Consider the following 19727-nt stretch of genomic DNA (forward strand, 5'->3'; position numbering starts at 1 on the left):
TTTGGGAAAATGTGCTTAATTGTCACAATGCAAGCAAACAAATAAATAAATGTTGCCCTTGACCACAAAACCAGTCATAAGGGTCAATTTTTTGGAAGTGAGATTTCCATTTAATGTCTGGTTTGTTAGGATAGGACAATATTTGGCTGAGATACAACTATTTGAAAATCTGGAATCTGAGGGTGCAAAAAAAAAAAAAAAAAAATATTGAGAAAATCACCTTTAAAGTTGTCCAAATGAAGTTCTTAGCAATGCATATTACTAATAAAAAATTAAGTTTTGATATATATACAGTACTGAACTTTTCTTATATCCTAATGATTTTGGCATGAAAGAAAAATCTTAAATTTAAGTGCTACTAAAGACTGGTTTTGTGGTCCAGGGTCACAAATGGTAGTAAAAATATATTATTTCCTTTATCCAAAATACAGTTTCTTTCATGTTTTCTTTTGATTTTGGAGTGGAATTAAAATACAATGCTGAATTCATGAATGTGATTCAGAGCAGATCAACCTTTTATTGAAGCCTGTGGTACATGATCATGCAACAATCGTCTACTGTAACTCACAGAGTACTTTGCTTACCTTTAAATACATTTTTATATTGTTTTCCAACATGTGACTCCGTGTATTGGATATTCCTGCGTTAGAAGAGCTTTTTATCTCGGATGATCCATCGTGCTAATCGGGAGTTACAGTTCGTGCCGTTCATTCAGCGGGAATCTGGCGTTCATACCGTTCCCAATCCCATCTCTCCATCTGTCCCACCGGATTCTAACGGGCACTGATTCGTATCGTCAGCATGCTGTCCGCTCGTGACGCATCTCTCCCGCTGATCTGGACAAAATACTGTCGAAGGAGTGGGTGGATGCAGAAATAACTGACGGTAGTTCCCTTCAAAACCATCATCAGCTCTGCAAACGCATTTAGACGCGCTTAGGTGCTTTTCATTGCTTTAGTTTTAGACAGAATTAGCACAGCTGTGATGTGTGTTTCTGAGTTTGTCATTCAGATGACACAACACTGTCTTGGGAATTGACCATTTACACAGAGTGTTCTTTAGAACTTCCGCATAAAGATAAGCCAGCTCGTAAACTTCCGCTAAAGCTCATTTTATATGTGCTATATATGGGTGGACACTCTCGAGACTCCTCATACTTTTTAGAAACATAGAAAAATAATAATTGCAACATTGTATATAATGATAGCGGCATGAACATTCCGTTTCATATTAACAACATATCATGTAAAAAAAAAAAAAAAAGTTACACATAGGTGCAAAATGGACAAAAGTGTCCATGTCCAAAATATGAATTATTAATATTTTTCCCACTTTCACTTATTTTTTAACCAGCATCTGTTCTGTCCATAGATACCAAACATTCATTAATTTTCAGAATCATAACCCTTTAAATTTGGTTTGTTTACTTAATGCCACAGGTGTCTAAAAAAAAAAAAAAAAAAAAAAAAGGAAAATAGTAGTAATTTCCATATACTAAATGCTAAGCAGAATTTTTTTCTTTGCTTGTTAGATTCTTGAGTGTGTCAGTGAACAACAACAACATTCATTTTGAGGCATTTATATTTTATGTAGTGTTAGTTTTTTTTTTTATGTATATGCCAAATTTGAAAAAATGGCAAAATCTAGTAAAAATGGTAAAAATTTAAAATTTGAAGCCTTGCTGATATAATGAATGCCTATTAGCAAATATTGCATCATTTTATAGTCAAATGGCCTATTTGACTATAAAATGGCCAAAATTGCAGTTTTAATGGGTTTCAATGTGGACATTTTTGTCCTTAAGGTCCTGAGTGTGAGTATGTTTTGTACGGAGGGTAAAATAGATTTTTTGGAAGGAAATGAGGGGGAAATATTAAAATTTCACTAAAAATAAACACTTGAGCCAAAATTTATGCAGTTGGCATATATTAACACTTATAACAAAAACAAAACTGAAATAGACAAAAATGTCCATAAGGTCGCACAAGGGTTAAAGATTACCTGCATAGTTGAACATTTAAATGCTTTAAAAACTTTCATAATGTGTTTAGGCTAACGTTAGCTAGTTAGCCACTCTTTTCTTAATCATCTTAATAATCTTAATCATATTCTTGATAATCAGTAACTTGCCTTCATAGTCATTAATACATTTAAAAAAATATATATATTTGAAAGGCTTTATTATTTGTCAACTCTACAGCTGTGCAATGAATTCACTTTTTAAGGAAAACTTCCTTTTTTCAAGATGAAAATAACATGAAATGACCCATATCACCAGAAGATGGCAGCAGAGGATCAATCATTGTCTGCAGCTGCCATTTCAACTCCCTAGTTTTTTCAAGATGCCTTGCTTTTCGATTTATTATAAAATTACTTGTATAATAAATGGTAGTACTTTTACTGCACTGAAGTGTATAGTATAGCAAGTGCAGAAAGTCATTAAAATAAATAAATAAGCTCAGGCACAAACAGCCTATAAGGGGTGAACTGTTTAAATACTTACATATAGATTACTACAAATTAGATAAGTTAAATATTAAATAATGCACTCAATATGAATTTGAAATATAATTTAATAACTACATCTTTTAAGCGTTATTTTGAACTGTAAAAGCTATTAAATAGCCTATATTTACCAACACAAACGTCTTACCGCTGTAGTTTTGTTACTCTGAATTTAGTCTGAATCATTTAATGCACAGCTCTTTTTTTTTGACATCAGCTTGTCCGATGTTTCGTCCGGTTATTCCTGTCAATCATAGCAATGACTCGCACATATTTACCCGTTTTACTCGTGTGTTTTTTTTTTAAACCACATTTGTCATTCTTGAAATGGTATACTTGGACATTTGGTCCTCTTAGACAAACAAAACTTTTCTTCGATTTTCAATGAATTATGTAGAGAAAACAAGCAAAGTGCACTCCTATTATGACAGTACAGTTGACCGGAGATGACTGGTTTGTCTAAAACAAGAAAGTTATCCGTGCATATGGTCAATTCGTAACTAATTTACGTTAGTAACCATCAGTTGCAACGCCCAGCTGACGGTCATGGATGGACCTTAAAGATTCACCAAAAATGAAAATTGTGTCATCATTTACTCACCCTCAAGTTGTTTTTATTTCAAACCTGTATAGAGTTTGTTTCTTTTATTCTATCTACAAGTCTCCTACGCCCCATGAGGCCTTGCGTCAAACGTGGGAGCGTCTTTCAGTTCAAAGTAAACAAGTAGGATGAGACACTTATTTATTCAACAGTTGATGTTAGTAACTGGCAAATGAAGCCTCATGAAGCACTGGGAATTTCCTCTGACTGTTTCGGAAAATTTAAAGCTTCAAGTGTGTCAAAAACGGCGCAATCTGGTGGTTAGTAAAAAGTAAAGCAGCCAAATGCATATGAAAGAAACTAAAACTAAAAGAAATATTTGAAGAACGTTGGTAACCAAACTGTTGACAGTAGCGCTTGTATTTAGTTTTTTAGTAAAGGCTGACCAACATTATTCAAAATATCTGTTTTTGGGTGAGTTACCCCTTAAATGCTTCTTTTGTTTAAAAATCTGACCTTTTTTATGATTCACAATACACATATGTGATGCCAGGAACAGAACATGTGATGGCAGAAGAGAGCGTGTGCATTGGCTCTCAGACCTGCTGTCCTCGGACGGAGAGGAGGAAGTCGTTTTTTGGCTCTGACTTCTGTAGCCAGAACAACAGATGGCAGATAAAGATGATAAATAGAATCTGCAGCCACTTGTGTCCATTTACACTCTGACCTTCATGGCAGAATGTCATTTTAAAGGCAAGACACCACAGGTGAATGAGATCAGAAATAATAACCAATAGTTGTCAACTTACTTTAATGTGATTATTCAACAGGGAATTGTTTTGCATTACAAGTTTTCTGAAATGCAATGTTTAAATATTCAAATTCAAATCATTATTTTTATACATAAGTAAACATGCACTTTATGACATAATCTGCTGAACTGATATATGCTTTGTAATAGTAAAAAAATATTTGTAATTAATGTTTAATCACCAAAAACGTAGTATTTATCTGGATTTTTTATTTTGTATTGTGAAACCTGAGGGAGTTTTACTTTTTTGTGTCTTCTTGTTTCAACAGTTATTTATTGATTTTTTAAATGTTTTTATGTTTTAAGTTGATAAATTGAATTTGAATCTTCAAGTTAATTAACAAATGGAAAACATGTCCCAAATTTAGGTTACAGATTGGTTACAATCTGAAGATATATGTAGTTTGACGTCCTGTGGTTGATGATCACCACAATCTAAAGGTTTAGCACCATTCACAGATTATTAGTTAAAAAAGCAACTTTTTTATACCCCGTTTTGTATCTTGTTAGTGAAAAGTGCCACATAACATGCATCTCTGACCTCAACAAGCAGGTTCATGCATAAAGAAAAGATGCAAAGGAAGAAGCTCAGCAGCATGTGTAAGTACAGAGGAATCACAATTGTCTGAACACTTTCTCTTACAAACACGTCCTGCTGCCAAATGTGCTGTTTCTAGCAGTGTCTCTGTTTTCTGCATCAACTTTTATCATTCTATAAGGGAAAGACCAGGAAGCCGGAGAAGGTGGAGAATTTCCAGCCGCCCATCAGGTTTCCTCTCTCCAGTTTGAGGTAAGCTTTGTCTCCTCTCTCCATCGTAACCAGACCGGCGTTGGTCGCTGCCTCACGCGTCACATCCTGATCGCCGGCGAAAGCAGAGATCACCGGCCAACCGTTCAACACCAGACTCACCTGGACAGAAAGCCAAAAAGTAAGAACGTTTTATAGTATTGTAATGATATTTTAAATCGAATTTTATTTGTACAATGAACAATTCTTGAGCAGTGAGAAGTGAAACCAGATGGGAACTGCTGATCTAGGCAGTTTTGATTTGTTTGGTTTGTTTGGTCACTACCAAAAGACAATAAATGGCATAGTTGAGCCAAAAAAATTAAAATGTGCTGTAAATGTGCTCAGCCTCAGACCATTCAAGATGTAGATGAGTTTGTTTATTCATCAGATTTGTAGAAATGTGTCATTCCATCAGTTGCTCATCAATGGATCCTCTGCAGTGAATGGGTGCCGTCAGAATGAGAGTCCAAACAGCTGATATAAACATCACAATAATCCACTCCACTCCAGTCCATCAGTTAACATCTTGACAAGACAAAAGAAGCAAATTCCTCACATCAAAATCCGGCCACATATTTGTTTTGGCTTGTAAATGGTGCTTGATCTGTGCAGATTTCTCTCCTGATTCAGACCAGACCACTTTTTTCACTTGAGTAAGTGTTTTCATGGATTATGGACTCGTATTTTAGTTAAAAACGATGGATTTGTTTCAGCTTTTGTCTTGTCGAGGTGTTAACTGATGAACTGGAGTGGTGAGGATTATTGTGATGTTTATATCAGCTGTTTGGACTCTCATTCTGACGGCACCCATTCACTGCAGAGGATCCATTGGTGAGCAACTGATGGAATGACACATTTCTACAAATCTGATGAAGAAACAAACTCATCTACATTTTAGGCCTAAGGGAGAGCACATTTGAAAGGGTTGAACCCCCTTTTCATTTTTGACTGAGCTATTCTTTAAATATTCAGAAAATAATAAATAGAGATCCGAAAGGATCTTTTGACTCACCTGTATAGTTTGTCTGTTATAAACTTTGACCACATGGAAACTGAAACTGTACACTCCTTTTCTAGGAGCCACAAAAACACTCCGTGCCGGATCAAAATGACTCCCAACGTTTACCAGAACCTTTGATGGAATACAAAGACACATGCACCGTCCGGTCTGTTAAAGCACTGGCTGCCTCATGCACTGCTGATAAAGTAGCTAAAGGAACGAACAGTGCCTTGCAAACGTATTCATACCCCTTCATTCTTTTCACTATTTGTTTTGTTGCAGCATTATGTTAAACTGCTTTAAATAACTTTTTTCCCCCACATCAATCTACATCTCATACACCATAATGACAAGCACAAAACAGGTTTGTAACAACTTTGCAAATTTATTAGAAATAAAAAACTGAAAAGATCCCGTTGTATAAGTATTCATACCCTTTTCTGGGACACTGGAAATGTATCTCAGGAGCATTCATATTGCTTCTAGATGTTCCTACACTTGGAGTGGAGTTAAACTGTGGCAAATTCATTTGAATGAGTCTGATTTAGAAAGACACACACCTCTCAGAAAAGGTCTAACAGCTGAAAATGCATATCAGAGCAAAAACCAAGATAACTGCCTGTAGAGCTCAGTGACAGACTTGCGTTAAGGCGATGATCTAGGGAAGAGTTCAGAAACAAATCTGCTGCATTGAAGGTTGACAGAAGCATTCTCCATAATGGAAGACGATTGGAACAACTAGGACTCTAGAAAATGTCCAAGCTGACAGAGATGGAGAGGTGAAAAGGTGAGGCAAAGAATGGCAGATAATTGCCAAATGCAGATGTGCAAAGATGCTCACATCAGACCCAAAAACACTTGAGGCTGTAAAGCTGCTTCAACTATGGACTGAGTTAAGGGTATGAATACTTATGCAATCTACTTATTTCAGGGTTTTATTTTTAATACATTTGTCAAATTTGCAAATCTGGTTTTTGCTTTGTCATTATTATGGTGTATAGAGTGTAAATTGATGTGGAGGGAAAACTAATTTAAAGCAGTTTAACATAATGCTGCAACAAAAAAAAAGAAAAAAAATGAAGGGGTATGAATACTTTTGCAAGGCACTGTATTCCATGCATCATTACCTGATCGAAGTAAATGGTCATGGTGCGGTTGCTCATCTCAGACGGTTCGTGGTTGTTGTTCCGCACAGCCGAGAAAGCGATGCGGCCGCTTCCGGAGCGCACTGACATTCCCAAAGCGTTCCCGGCAGGTTCTACGGTCGGAGTGGAGTCGCAAACAACTAAACACTTCCCTTCCAGCACGATGGGCTCCGTGTCATTCTGGCCCCAAACCAGCAGGGGGCCCATCAGACAGAGAAGAGCTATCCATGTGCCGCTCATTCTGTCTGGACAATTCAGATCCACTAAATACGTTGATGGTTTAGTTTGTCCTGTGACTGCTTTATCTGCAGGTCCAGAGCAAATGTAGAAATATCCAGTGGCGAAACACTAGTGAACGAGGGCCTTCCCTTCTAGACCACAAGACCGAGTCGAGGTATCAGCACAAGATCTGTGTTCAGTTAAACATTTGATTATTTCGCACTTCAGTGTTTGCGTGTTGTGATATCAGTGCTTAAGTCACTGGACCACCGCAACACACACACACACACACACACACACACACACACACACACACACACACACTGGCCATCTGGATCAGACATGCTTATGAAGAGACCATCTGTCTTCCCATCATGCTTCCAAACATTCCTACACACACACACACACACACACACACACACACACACACACACACACACACACACACATGTTGGGTTTACATGTTTTATGGGGACATTCCCATAGGCGTAATGGTTTTTATACTGTACAAACCGTACTTTCTATCTCCCTACACCTACCCTACACCTAAACCTAGCCCTCACAGGAGATTGTGCATACTTTTACTTCCTCAAAAAAACTCATTGTGCATGATTTATAAGCCTGTTTCCTCATGGGGACCTGAGAAATGTCCCCACAAGGTCAAAATCTACTGGTATTCCTATCCTTGTGGGAACATTTGGTCCCCACAACGTGATGAATACCAGGTACACACACACACACACACACACACCAGTGTTATTTTAGTATCAATGAGATACTGTTTTTAAGTTGAGTTTTATTTTTGAATTTCTGGTTTTCATTTTCATTTTAAAGTTTTAGAATTTTTTAATTTTTTTTTTGTCATTGTTCGTTTTTAATACCTATGTAGTTTTTCAACTAAATGAAAATAAACATGATAAACCAATGATAAACATTACCAGTAAGATTAGTTTTTTTTAAAACATATTTTATGTAACACTTTTTTTTTTGTTAACTGCAATATGGCTTTTCTTATTCTTTTGGACTTTTATTGGGAACACAGTTCCCAATCTTATTAAAAAACAAAAGAAACAAAAGTGTCCTACATATCATATTAAAGTATTATTAAATTATAGTAAACTATAATATAGTGTATAAAAAGATGTGGTTCCCTTCCGGGAACTCGAACTGCGTCATCAACGCTATGGGGAACGCCATTGGCGAGCCTCTCTCTGAACGTAGTCTTCAACCAATGAAATGATGGGAGTGACGTCACCGGGGCGGTGACGTAAGCGACCAGGAAGTATAAAGCACGTGCGTTTCAAACCGGCGTCAGCTTTTCATTCAGCGAAGCACTCTCTGTCTGTCTGTCTACATATCTGTTGTTTTTTTGTGCCAGTTTGCACAGCTTTTATTTGAACAGATATGTCAGCTAAAGGGGGAAAGAAACATTTGTTTAAGAAAGCGGTTGAGCAGCCCCACAGAGCGTGTGTCCCTCCCTGCCAACGTTTTATTGTTGGTGGGGATACACACGTTCTGTTTGTGATCTGCTTGGGAGCGGAGCACGCTCAGTCAGCCCTCGAGGGGGCTGGCTGTCCGCAGTGTGAGCGTCTTCCACTGCGGGTGCTTCACTCTCGGAGGGCTCTCTTCGAGGAGGGAGCTCTCACCAGCGTTCCTCGCGGGTCTGGCCCCGCTTCCGCTGAGGCGGAGCGTCGGCTGCACTCCTGGGGTTCGCAGCTCGATCTGTTAGAGGAAATGGAGACGGGTGATCCCCTATCTCCCTCCTCACCTAACAGATCGGACGATCTCTTGCTGGATGAGGAAGCCCGCGTTCCTTCCTACCTACCAGGAAGAGGTCTCAACGCTTCTCTTATCTTCCTCCGAGGAGGTTGATGTGGAGAGCGTTGATGAAGTTGCACAACCGCTCCCCCGGTCCCCACAATACGAGGAGCTTTTGGAAGTGGTGACTCGGGCAGTTGAGAAACTAAATATCAACTGGCCCGCTCAACAAATTGATGAACCGCAGCGAAGCAAACTCGATGAGCGCTTCCTGCGGGCAAAGTCACCACTCCAAAGAAGGAGCCTTCCGTTTTTCCCTGACCTCCACACCGAGTCCTGGGAAAAACAATTTTCAGCCCGCCTCTTTGTCCCTTCCTCCGACTACTATGGGAATGTCGGGGGGCTAGAGGAGAGTGGCTATAAGATGATGCCACAGGTAGAACAGACGCTCGCGGGCTATCTGTCACCTGGTTTGGGATCATCGTTGAAGGCTCCTTCCTTGCCCACCAAGCCGTTAAGAGTAACTTCAGGCTTGCTGGGCAAGGGGTACACAGCAGCAGGTCAGGCCGGTGCATGCTTGCACACTATGTCCATTCTGCAAGCTTACCAGGCCGACCTGCTGAAGGAGTTAGACGACGGTCGGGAGGTAAATGTTTCGGAGATACGCCGCACAGCTGATCTTGCTCTCCGCGCCACCAAGGAGACCGCCCGCGCTGTTGGGCGGTCTATGGCGGCGGAGAGACACTTGTGGCTGACCCTGTCCTCTATGAAGGATAAAGACAGGGTCCTCCTTATGGACGCTCCGCTTCAGCCTTCTGGGCTGTTCGGCGACTCAGTCAATGAGGTCATCGACAGGCACCAGGAGGCTAAAGGAGGCACCGCTGTGTCTACTCCTCTGGGGCTGCTGGACGGGAGAAGCCCCAACCGTGTGCCAGCTCTTCGTACAGGGAGACCCAAAAGAGGAGGTTGCGTCCCGTACCCCTCCGGAAAGGCCTAGAGGGCGGGTTCGGCAACGCTCCAGGGCGGGGACCTCCAAGACGAAGCCCGATCTGAGGGTCGTGCTTCAGTCAAAGAGGTCCTCGACCAACCGGCCCTGACTGCTGTGGCTTCGGGCCGATGAGGGTAGCCCCTCTCGGGGTGGAGCGGGTGACACCAAGGCTCTTGGTGCCCATTCGGCCTCGAGACCCTCAGGAGATCTGTCAGCCAACCCTGCCAGTGTTACAGGGCGCGGCAGTCTCCCGCGAACATCATCCTCTAGTGCCTCCACCCAGAAATGTAGCGGAGCTAGAGGGTTCGCCACCCCCACGGGGGTCCTCAGAAAAGTTAGTTCAGGTGTTCCCTGCCAGCATGCTGTTACAGGGCACCGAATTAATATCTCTGGTAACACCAGAGGCCAGCCTCGAGAGGCTGGTTCCCTTAGTAGATTTTCTGGCAGCGTGGAAACTACTGCCAAATGTATCTACATGGGTCCTGCGTACTATAGAAAGAGGATATTACATCCAATTCGGCGCTCCGCCACCGCCGTTCAAAGGGGTCTTTCCTACAGTGGTGAGCCCCGAGCAGGGTCTGGTTATGGAGCAAGAAGTAAATTCTCTGCTAGGAAGGAGGCCATCGAGGTGGTCCCTCCGTCACTCAGAGAAGCCGGGTTTTACAGCCGGTACTTCATTGTTCCAAAGAAGGATGGAGGGCTGAGGCCCATATTAGATCTCAGACAGTTGAACCGTTCCGTCAAGAAACTGAAGTTCAAAATGTTGACTGTCAGTCAAGTCGTGTCTCAAATCAGGTCCGAGGACTGGTTTGTCACGATAGATCTAAAAGACGCGTATTTCCCCGTCTCCATCCTTCCTCAACACAGGAAGTTTCTGAGGTTTGCTTTCAGGGGCAAAGCTTACCAATACAGGGTTCTTCCTTTAGGCCTAGCACTCGCACCCCGCACTTGTGTGTGGATGCTGCCCTGGCTCCATTGCGACTCCAGGGCATCCGCATACTCAACTACATAGACGACTGGCTGATTTTAGCCAGCTCAGAACAATTAGCGGTTCAGCACCGAGGTGTTGTTCTCGCTCATATGAAAGAACTGGGGTTGAGGCTCAACGCCAAGAAAAGTGTGCTGTCTCCACTACAGAGAACCACTTATCTAGGTGTCGTATGGGATTCGACCACGATGCAGGCACGTATGTCACCTGCTCGGATCGAGTCGATCCTTATTGCAGCCTCTGCGGTCAAGCTAGGCCTGTCACTCACTGTCAAACAGTTCCAAGTACTGTTAGGCCTTATGGCAGCTGCATCCAACGTGATACCCCTTGGACTGCTGTACATGAGGCCACTACAGTGGTGGCTCAAGACCAAGGGGTTCTCCCCGAGGGAAAACCATTCCGCAAAATCAAGGTCACGAGGCGATGCCTACGTGCCTTAGCTATGTGGAAAAAATCTTGGTTTCTGTCTCAGGGCCCGGTGCTGGGAGCTCCTTGTCACCGCGTCACGCAAGCGACAGATGCCTCCCTCACCGGCTGGGGAGCGGTCATGAGTGGCCGCTCGGCCCGCGGTCTGTGGAGCAACCATCATCAATCCTGGCACATAAACTGCCTGGAGATGCTGGCCGTGTTTCAGGCCTTAAAGCACTTTCTCCCAGACCTGAGATACCGTCATGTGCTCGTTCGCACCGACAGCACTGCGGTTGTTTATTACATCAACCAGCAGGGGGGACTGCGCTCACGCCCCTTGTACAAGCTGGCGTACCAGATCCTCCTGTGGGCACAGGGAAAGCTCCTCTCAATCAGAGCAGTACACATCCCTGGATGTATGAACGTGGGAGCAGACATCCTGTCGAGGCAGGGGCCGAGGCCCGGGGAATGGATGCTTCACCCAGACGTGGTGAAGCAGATTTGGAGAGTGTTTGGCCAGGCTCAGGTGGACCTCTTTGCGACTCGAGAGACATCGCAATGTCCCCTCTGGTACTCTCTAGTGCCTCCAGCTCCGCTTGGACTGGACGCCATGGTACAGACATGGCCGAGGCTTCGTCTGTACGCTTTTCCCCGATCGCTCTGCTCCCAGGAGTTCTGGAGCGTGTACGCCGGTATGGAGTGCGGCTGCTACTAGTAGCCCCGTACTGGCCGGCCCGAGCATGGTTCTCGGACATAATCACCCTCCTCGACGGCTCTCCATGGGAGATTCCCGTCAGGAGGGACCTCCTCTCCCAGGCCAGGGGTTCAATTTTTCACCCCCGCCCGGAGATGTGGAAACTATGGGTGTGGCCCCTGAGGGGGCACAACTCCTAGAGGCTGGTCTCTCAACCGAGGTTGCTGAGACCATCCTTCATTCCAGAGCTCCCTCTACGAGGAAACTCTATGGCCTTAAGTAGAAGCTGTTTACTGAATGGTGTAACCAGCACCAATTAGACCCAGTTCACTGCCCAATAGGTACAGTGCTGGAGTTCCTGCAGTCTCGTTTTTCCGCAGGGCTGGCCCACTCCACCCTGAAGGTGTACGTGGCGGCATTATCGGCCTACCACGCCCCTCTCGGTGGCCTGTCAGTGGGTAGAAACCCCTTGGTCATACGTTTCCTTCGTGGTGCACTCAGGTTGAGGCCTCGAGTGAGAACGAAGCTCCCCACGTGGGACCTCGCTGTGGTCCTTGAAGCCCTCTGTAGGCCTCCATTTTAACCTATAGAGAAGATTTCGGACCGCCATCTGACCATTAAGACTGCACTGCTGCTCGCGCTTACTTCTCTGAGGAGAGTAGGTGACCTTCAGGCCTTTTCTGTGGCCCCTTCCTGTATTGACTTTGCGCCCGGCATGGCCAAAGCCTTTCTCTACCCTAGAGCGGGGTATGTCCCGAAGGTTCCGACAGTGGTACCGCAGCCGGTCATTCTCCAGGCCTTTTATCCTCCTCCATTCGTGGAGCACGACCATCGGAAGTATAATTGTATGTGTCCGGTGCAAGTACTCGACACATATGTCCACAGAGCTGCCATGTGGCGTAAACCAGAGCAATTGTTGGTTTGTTACGGCCCCCCTAAGAGGGGGTGCCCTGCTTCGAAACCTACTATCAGTAGATGGATCATAGATGCCATTTCTACTGCCTATGAGTCCTCTGGCCTGCCATCACCCTTGGAGGTCAAGGCTCATTCTACCCGAGGCTTGGCAGCCTCTAAAGCTCTGGCAGCAGGTGTCCCCATTCAGGACATCTGCAGTGCGGCGGGTTGGTCCTCACCTTTAACATTTGTCAGGTTCTACGAGTTAGACCTGAGAGCCACTTCAGGCTCCACTGTCCTTGAGTGACAGATATATTATTCCTTGTGCGCCTGCGGGCCGAGGTTTACTATCTCCCTCTTGGTCTGGCTGGAGAGCAGACAGAGGTGTGGTTTTCTATCCTTGTGTGCCTGAGGGCCGAGTTAGGCTTATTCCCTCTTGCTCTGGGTGTGACCAGACAAAGGTATATTACTCTATCCTCGTGGGCCTGAGGGCCGAGGTACACTATCTCCCTCTTGGTCTGGCTGAAGTGCAGACAGAGGTGCAGCACTCTATCCTCGCGTGCCTGAGGGCCGAGGTAGGCTTATTCCCTCTTGCAAGGTATGTTACTCTACCCTCGTGGGCCTGAGGGCCGAGGTACAATTTCTCCCTCTTGGTCTGGCTGAGGAGCAGACAGAGGTGTATCACTTCTCCTTGTGTGCCCGAGGGCCGAGGCAGATTCTCCCTCTGGTTCTAGTTCAATACTAGACCAAGGTCTATTCTCCCTCTGGTTCTGGTATGACCAGGCCAAGGCCTATTCTCCCTCTCGCTCTGGCAGTTTCCCCAGACAGAGGTGTAATATCACTCGCGTCCTGGCAATTTCCCCAGGCGGAGATCCTCCGGTTCCCTGATCAGGTAAGTATTCTAAGGCACTGCCCTCTTGTTCTGGTGGTTCCCCAGACAGAGGTGTACTACCCTTCACATCCTGGAATCCCCAGGAGGGGACCTTCAGTATTCTGGCCTGACCCACCAGACTCAACGCTTTCCTTCCCTCCTAGCAACACAGACACTAGGCAGGGATTTGGAATCATGGGGGCGTGGGTATCTCATTCCCCATAGCGTTGATGACGCAGTTCGAGTTCCCGGAAGGGAACATCTCAGGTTACGAATGTAACCCTGGTTCCCTGAAGGAACCATAATTCATGGACCATAATTCCCGCATTCCTGCCGCGCATCGCTTCATTCCTGGAAGCTGACGCCGGTTTGAAAGGCACGTGCTTTATACTTCCTGGTCGCTTACGTCACCGGTGACGTCACTCCCGTCATTTCATTGGTTGAAGACTACGTTCAGAGAGAGGCTCGCCAATGGCGTTCCCCATAGCGTTGATGACGCAGTTCTCAGGGAACCAGGGTTACATTCGTAACCTGAGACGTTTTTGCATGTTGATCCACAGATGAGAAAAGCTGTTCTGTAGTTTCCGTAAAGTTCCGATTCACTGTACTTAAAGTAAAAAGTTTATAAGAAAAGTTAAAACATTTATAAGAAAACTACAATTTCTCTCTATTGAAAATGTCAAAATAAAAGCCTAAAATGTTTCTACCTTATTTTTATGGTAAAGTTTTGGCAAACTTAATTTGTAGGTTGTTTTTTTTTTTAACCTATTAATCCTGTAAAATCAATCGGATATCGAACCGAACGCTGCGTCCATTGAAGTCATGATGTCATGTTGAGCTAAATTTGATTAAATGTCTGTATGTTTTTAAGGACAAAGATGCAATAGGCAAAGCAAGTTTATTGATATAGCACATTTCATACACAATGGTAATTCAAAGTGATTTGCATAAAATAATTCAAGAAATCATAAAAGACCAAAACAAGGAATATAAGTTTTTTAAATTATTCAAAAATTGATTTCAAATTAATTAAAACAGTTAAGAATAAACAATGATTATACATTAAAATACATATGCGTAGTAATAATTAGCGAACTTTTCTGGCAGAAAAAAAGAAACTTTTCAAAATTTAATTTCTTTTTCCTTCATCTTAATATTCATTCTGACTTCGGTAATGTTATCCTGAAAGTCATAAGACGCTGGCCTGAATTCCTCCAAAGCTTTGTCATACTCTTCCAGGGCCTTATTAAGTTGATCACGCTCAATGCTTCCAAGAATGGCCTCAACAATCATGCCGATCCCCAAGAACACCACTCCCAACCCAACACTAGCCAGTGTCCCTGCTGCAATACTTGCATATGTACTTGTTATGTTTGCCAGAATAGTTCCTTTATTAATTAAAAAACCAAGTAAAGCAATAGATCCCGCAGTTGCAATACCACAGATTGCTTCTAAAGATTTTGAAATTGCTTTAAAGTCTGTGACAGACAGAGACAGGGTTCGCAGTTTCTCATACAGGGTGGGTTCCAGCATCTCCTTCAGCTCCTTGTCAATTTTCTCTACCACAGCCTGAATCTTACGCATGCATGAAATCATCACATCACAGTTCTCCTGGAGAGAAGCATTCTCGTTCAGGGCGATATGGTCGAAGGAACAACACAAGTGCTTGTTCATAACATCAATGAGTTGGTTGGTGGCTCTGAAGTTGCTCTTCATCAGATCTTGAAACTCTTGACTTTTGCGGATAAGCTGCTCCCTTCTCTTGGGATTGTCTGGGTAGAAGATATCACTCCACATTTTTCTTTATATTAGGATCCTTAAGAAGAGAAACAATTTTGAACAAACTATAAATAAACAGGCATTAAAGGGATAGTAAGCATCAGATTTTTATTTTTGGGTGAACTATCCCTTTAATGCAAATGAACAGTAAGTAAATGGTACTGTCTGTAATAATTAGAAAACCCTTGTTATTAGTTAAGTGAATTGCAGCTGTTCCTCACACACTTGCATACATGGTATGGTACCTGAGTAAGCGTAATCCCAGTAACCCAGTAAAGAGTAACGTCTTCCCTGATAGAAGTGGAGAGGGGCTGCTCTAGGGCAGTGGTTCCTAACCTTTTTTCTCCGGGGTCCCCATACGTCCATATATATTTTACAAGTTTTAGGTTTTAAAAATGGACATTTGACATTAGTGTTCCAGCACACTCTCGGCAGGATCTAGCACATAACTTAAAAGTTCACGGGCATTTGCATCCTTTTGTGCAGATGCAAGTTGTAATGTTACGTCTGTTATATAGAAGTTATCTGATTACAGTTTTTTACAGACACTAGGACACATTTCTCAATACTTAGGTCACTTTTGCAAAACTCTTCACACAATTCTCCTAACCGACTTTCAGCTTGGCAAAGCAGTTCATTTCACATTCAAAATGCACTACAACTACCAAAACACTTTATTCAGGTCTCAAATAAACTCATTCTTCAAACACACTTTGTCACCCACAAAACAATGACCTAAAAAACACTAACAACATGTAGCATTACACAGTGTTTTCTTGTGTAAAACAAGGACACATCTCTGTTTATAATTGCAATATATATTGTTTATAACTGCAATATATGTTACTGGAATGAATCAGACATGATGCAGAATTCGTCAATATTTTATGTCGTTTATTTTTTTTATTTTTTTTTGCACTAAGTAATTCCAAAATACAAGAATTTGTATACACACCATCCACTGATACAGATACAACAGTGAATCTAAACTACTCGCATTTTTAGATTTGAAATATGTTTCAATAAAATATTGCTGTTGATTTTTGCTGTCTTGTTCAGTTTTGCATTATGTTATTGTTTAGAACATAAGTTTAACAGTTTTGAAAACAGTATGTAAGCACGTGCAAAATGTCCTGTACGTACACAGATTTTTGTCAGTTGTTGTGTCTGAGTGAGAAAAGAATTCATGAAATTTGAGAGATGTAGTCATTGAATGCATTTTGTGCCAAAACAATGATAATTGATCCTCTGTTTAGCCCACATAGACTTCTGTTGTGCTCACTGTGTGAAGAGTTTTGCAAAAGTGACCTAAGTATTGAGAAATGTGTCCTAGCGTCTGTAAAAAAACTGTAATAGCATGTAATGGGCTTCAGTTTATTGGCATAAAGTTACTCTTCACCTGAGGTATCTATTCCTTTTTAGATGCTTCTATAATAATAGCGTATCTGCATCAAAATCATAATCTATGTCAGGATCATGTCTGTGTTTTGTCCTGTTCTGTTATGTTTCCCAAGTGTTTTTCCCCCCATGTTTCTAGTTCATTTGGTTTAGTCGTTATCTTGTTAGCTTGTTTGTGACCACGCCCATGTCTCTGTGTATTTAAGTCTGCTTGTGATCACTCCCCGCTGTCCGTCGTTAACGTTACATGTCCCCGCTTTATGCTCCGTGTTTTGGTTTGTTTTGTATTAGTTTAAGTGTTTTATTTAATAAACTTATATGTTTTCATTTACTCCGGATCTCCTCCTCATTCTCCACTCATCATCCATCCAAGCTGTGACAATCTAACAATAATCTAACATAGTGTTCATGTTTTCATGTCATACAGATTTTTTCATTATCCATCATGACAATCATATATACAATACCCCCCCCCCCACCCACAATCAGTCCCATCCCCTATTACTAAACTGAAATAAAATAGAAACGTCAAACTAAATGAAAAACTAAACTGAAATGAAACTAACAACTTTTATTGAAAAACGAACTGAAATAAAATAATAATAATCAATAATAAAAAACAGTTTTTTGTAATCTTTACGCTCCCATCCCATGGCAGAAAAAGGATAAAGACTGTGACCTGAATGGCACCGCATTAAATCTAGGCTACTGCATCAGTTTTAAGCATTATGCATTTATATAACACAAGCAATCAAACCAATATACTAGAGCTGTTTAATTCTTAAAAGATAGAGATTTAAACACCCACGCAATATCATTTCTAAATGACTATGATTCCTCATGTCTATTAAACCTTTGAAAAAGTTTTAAGGAACATTCAAATGTGTATTTGCGCTGCCGCTGACACAGAGAGAGCAGTTATCATGTTTAGGTAAGAAATTAATCTTAATTAGCGCTTCAAATAATGTTCGTGTCGATTGCATTCTTTCGCCAATAGATGGAAACAAGTAACTGTTAAAAAAAATGTATTTGTTGTTGAGAGATTCATTCAAAAACGCTGATTCACCCACTCATTTTTATGTATGAGTGAGTCGTGAATGAAACTAAACTATATAAAAACTAAATAGAAATGTGTCCGCAAAATAAAAACTAAACTAAAACTAACAAAATTGTTAATGAAACTAATAAAAATTAAACTAAATTGTATTGCTAATTTGAAAACTATATCAAAATAAAACTATAGCAAAACTTTAATAACCTTGCTCCCTAGTTGGGAGCGAGAATGTGTCAAAGTTATAAGCACTTTAAAATACTTACAGCCTGGTACAGAAGACTTCTTTGTGGTCTGTCCTTTCTTGTTTTCTTAAATGAATGCCCAGGAGGCAAATTTTTTATTAAAAAGAAGATAATTTACTGATTACAATGTCGTTCTCTAGCAGTAGTAGATGCCCTTCAGGTCACAAGGCAGCATCTAATGTAACTCTTGCCATCTCAGATATTTAAAGAAAAATTCGTGACCTCCCCAGTGAGGCAATACAGACTGAAAACGCCCTTCTTTCAAGATGAGGCATGGCATATGAAGAAAGTATTAAGAATGTAATTCTGTGTCATCAATACACTTATCCTTATCTGGACTTCAGTTGCCAAAAAGCATTGTTGTCTATCCATTTGTTAAGTGGTGATTGATGCAAAAAATTATTGGTGGGGGTTCAAACATTTGTCAATCTGATCAAATAAAGTCTAATTAAATATAGTCTAATAATCAAATTAGAATTAAAATCAAAGTCGAGTTAAAGATCTCTCAGATTTGACTATAAGCTTTGAATTTGACTTAGTAGTAAGTCTAATATAAATATTAGACTGTCTAGGTGCACCCAGTATCAGAGTCAAAGATAGAAACAGAGAGAAAGAAGAAGACTCCGATCTGCAAGGGGTGCAGGGTTAGCACTTCTTACCCTAAAACCAGAGAGTTCAGGAAGACATAATTTCCTGTTCCAAAGTCTATAGCTCGCTCCTATGTCTATATTTTTGTCAAATCATTAGTCTCAGCTCGTGATCATTTAATGTAAAATGTGTCATTAATTTGCATGTTTATTTACTGAAATAAATTAACTTTTCCATGACATTCTAATTTACTGAGAATCGTATATCTTTTGAAAAGAAATTATAATTTGTCTGTGTGGTGCATAAAAAAAAAAAAAAAAAAACTATTCTAGCATTAAAAGGTATAATAAATACAAGTATAATCATAATAATAGTAGTAGTCAGTAGTCAGAATTGTCTTTTATAAACTGACCCGGCCCCCCATTAAAGAAAAGAAAATTATGTGGCCCGCTCAGAAAAAAAGTTTGGAGACCCCTGTGTTTGAGCGTTGAATACATATTCTCAGAAAGATTAATAATGATATAAATATAATAATTCATAAGACATATTCATAATAGAGTTAATAATGCATAATCTTAGATATGAATATGCAAATTCTTGTTAATTTCATAAAGTCGACACATCAGTGATGTAAGGAATGCTGTTTCTGGGTGCAATCCTCAACTCGTTTCACTTGAGAATACTATCTCAACAGCCATTTATGAGCACTGACGGGATACACTAGAGTCTCCATGCTCACAACATCCCAAACACAAATAATTTTTATATTTATTTATTTAGATTTAGATTTAGATTTTCATTGTCTGGCTATCTGGGATTTCGGTATGGAGTTAAAGGTTAGATCATAATTTGTTTTTGGTAGTATTATACCACATTGTTAGTGTATATTAACACAGTTTGTTGTTTTCTTGTCTTTTCTTGTTGGCATCGTTTGGACCAGAATCGGTGACATGTGACTTCAGGCTTAACAAGTGGATTGACAGAACTTGCGACCATTCGTTGCCTTTAGGGAACTTGCGACCATAGTCGCTTTAGGGAACTAGGGAAACACACC

The 19727-nt window shown here is 41.4% G+C and overlaps 1 protein-coding gene across 1 annotated transcript; it reads right to left on the minus strand.

Moving 5' to 3' along the window:
- Positions 1–3840: 3840 nt before the first annotated feature.
- LOC141332315 (cerebellin-1) lies at positions 3841–7269 on the minus strand. The gene is made up of 3 exons (XM_073837451.1): positions 6775–7269; positions 5660–5779; positions 3841–4767 (listed from the first exon to the last, which is right to left on the minus strand). The coding sequence occupies exons 1-3, from the start codon at positions 7030–7032 to the stop codon at positions 4570–4572; spliced, it is 576 nt and encodes a 191-aa protein (XP_073693552.1). The 5' UTR covers positions 7033–7269; the 3' UTR covers positions 3841–4569.
- Between the last annotated feature and the right edge of the window lie 12458 nt (positions 7270–19727).

Source organism: Garra rufa, chromosome 3, assembly GCF_049309525.1.
Source record: "Garra rufa chromosome 3, GarRuf1.0, whole genome shotgun sequence".
In the NCBI taxonomy this organism is placed as follows: Eukaryota; Metazoa; Chordata; class Actinopteri; order Cypriniformes; family Cyprinidae; genus Garra; species Garra rufa.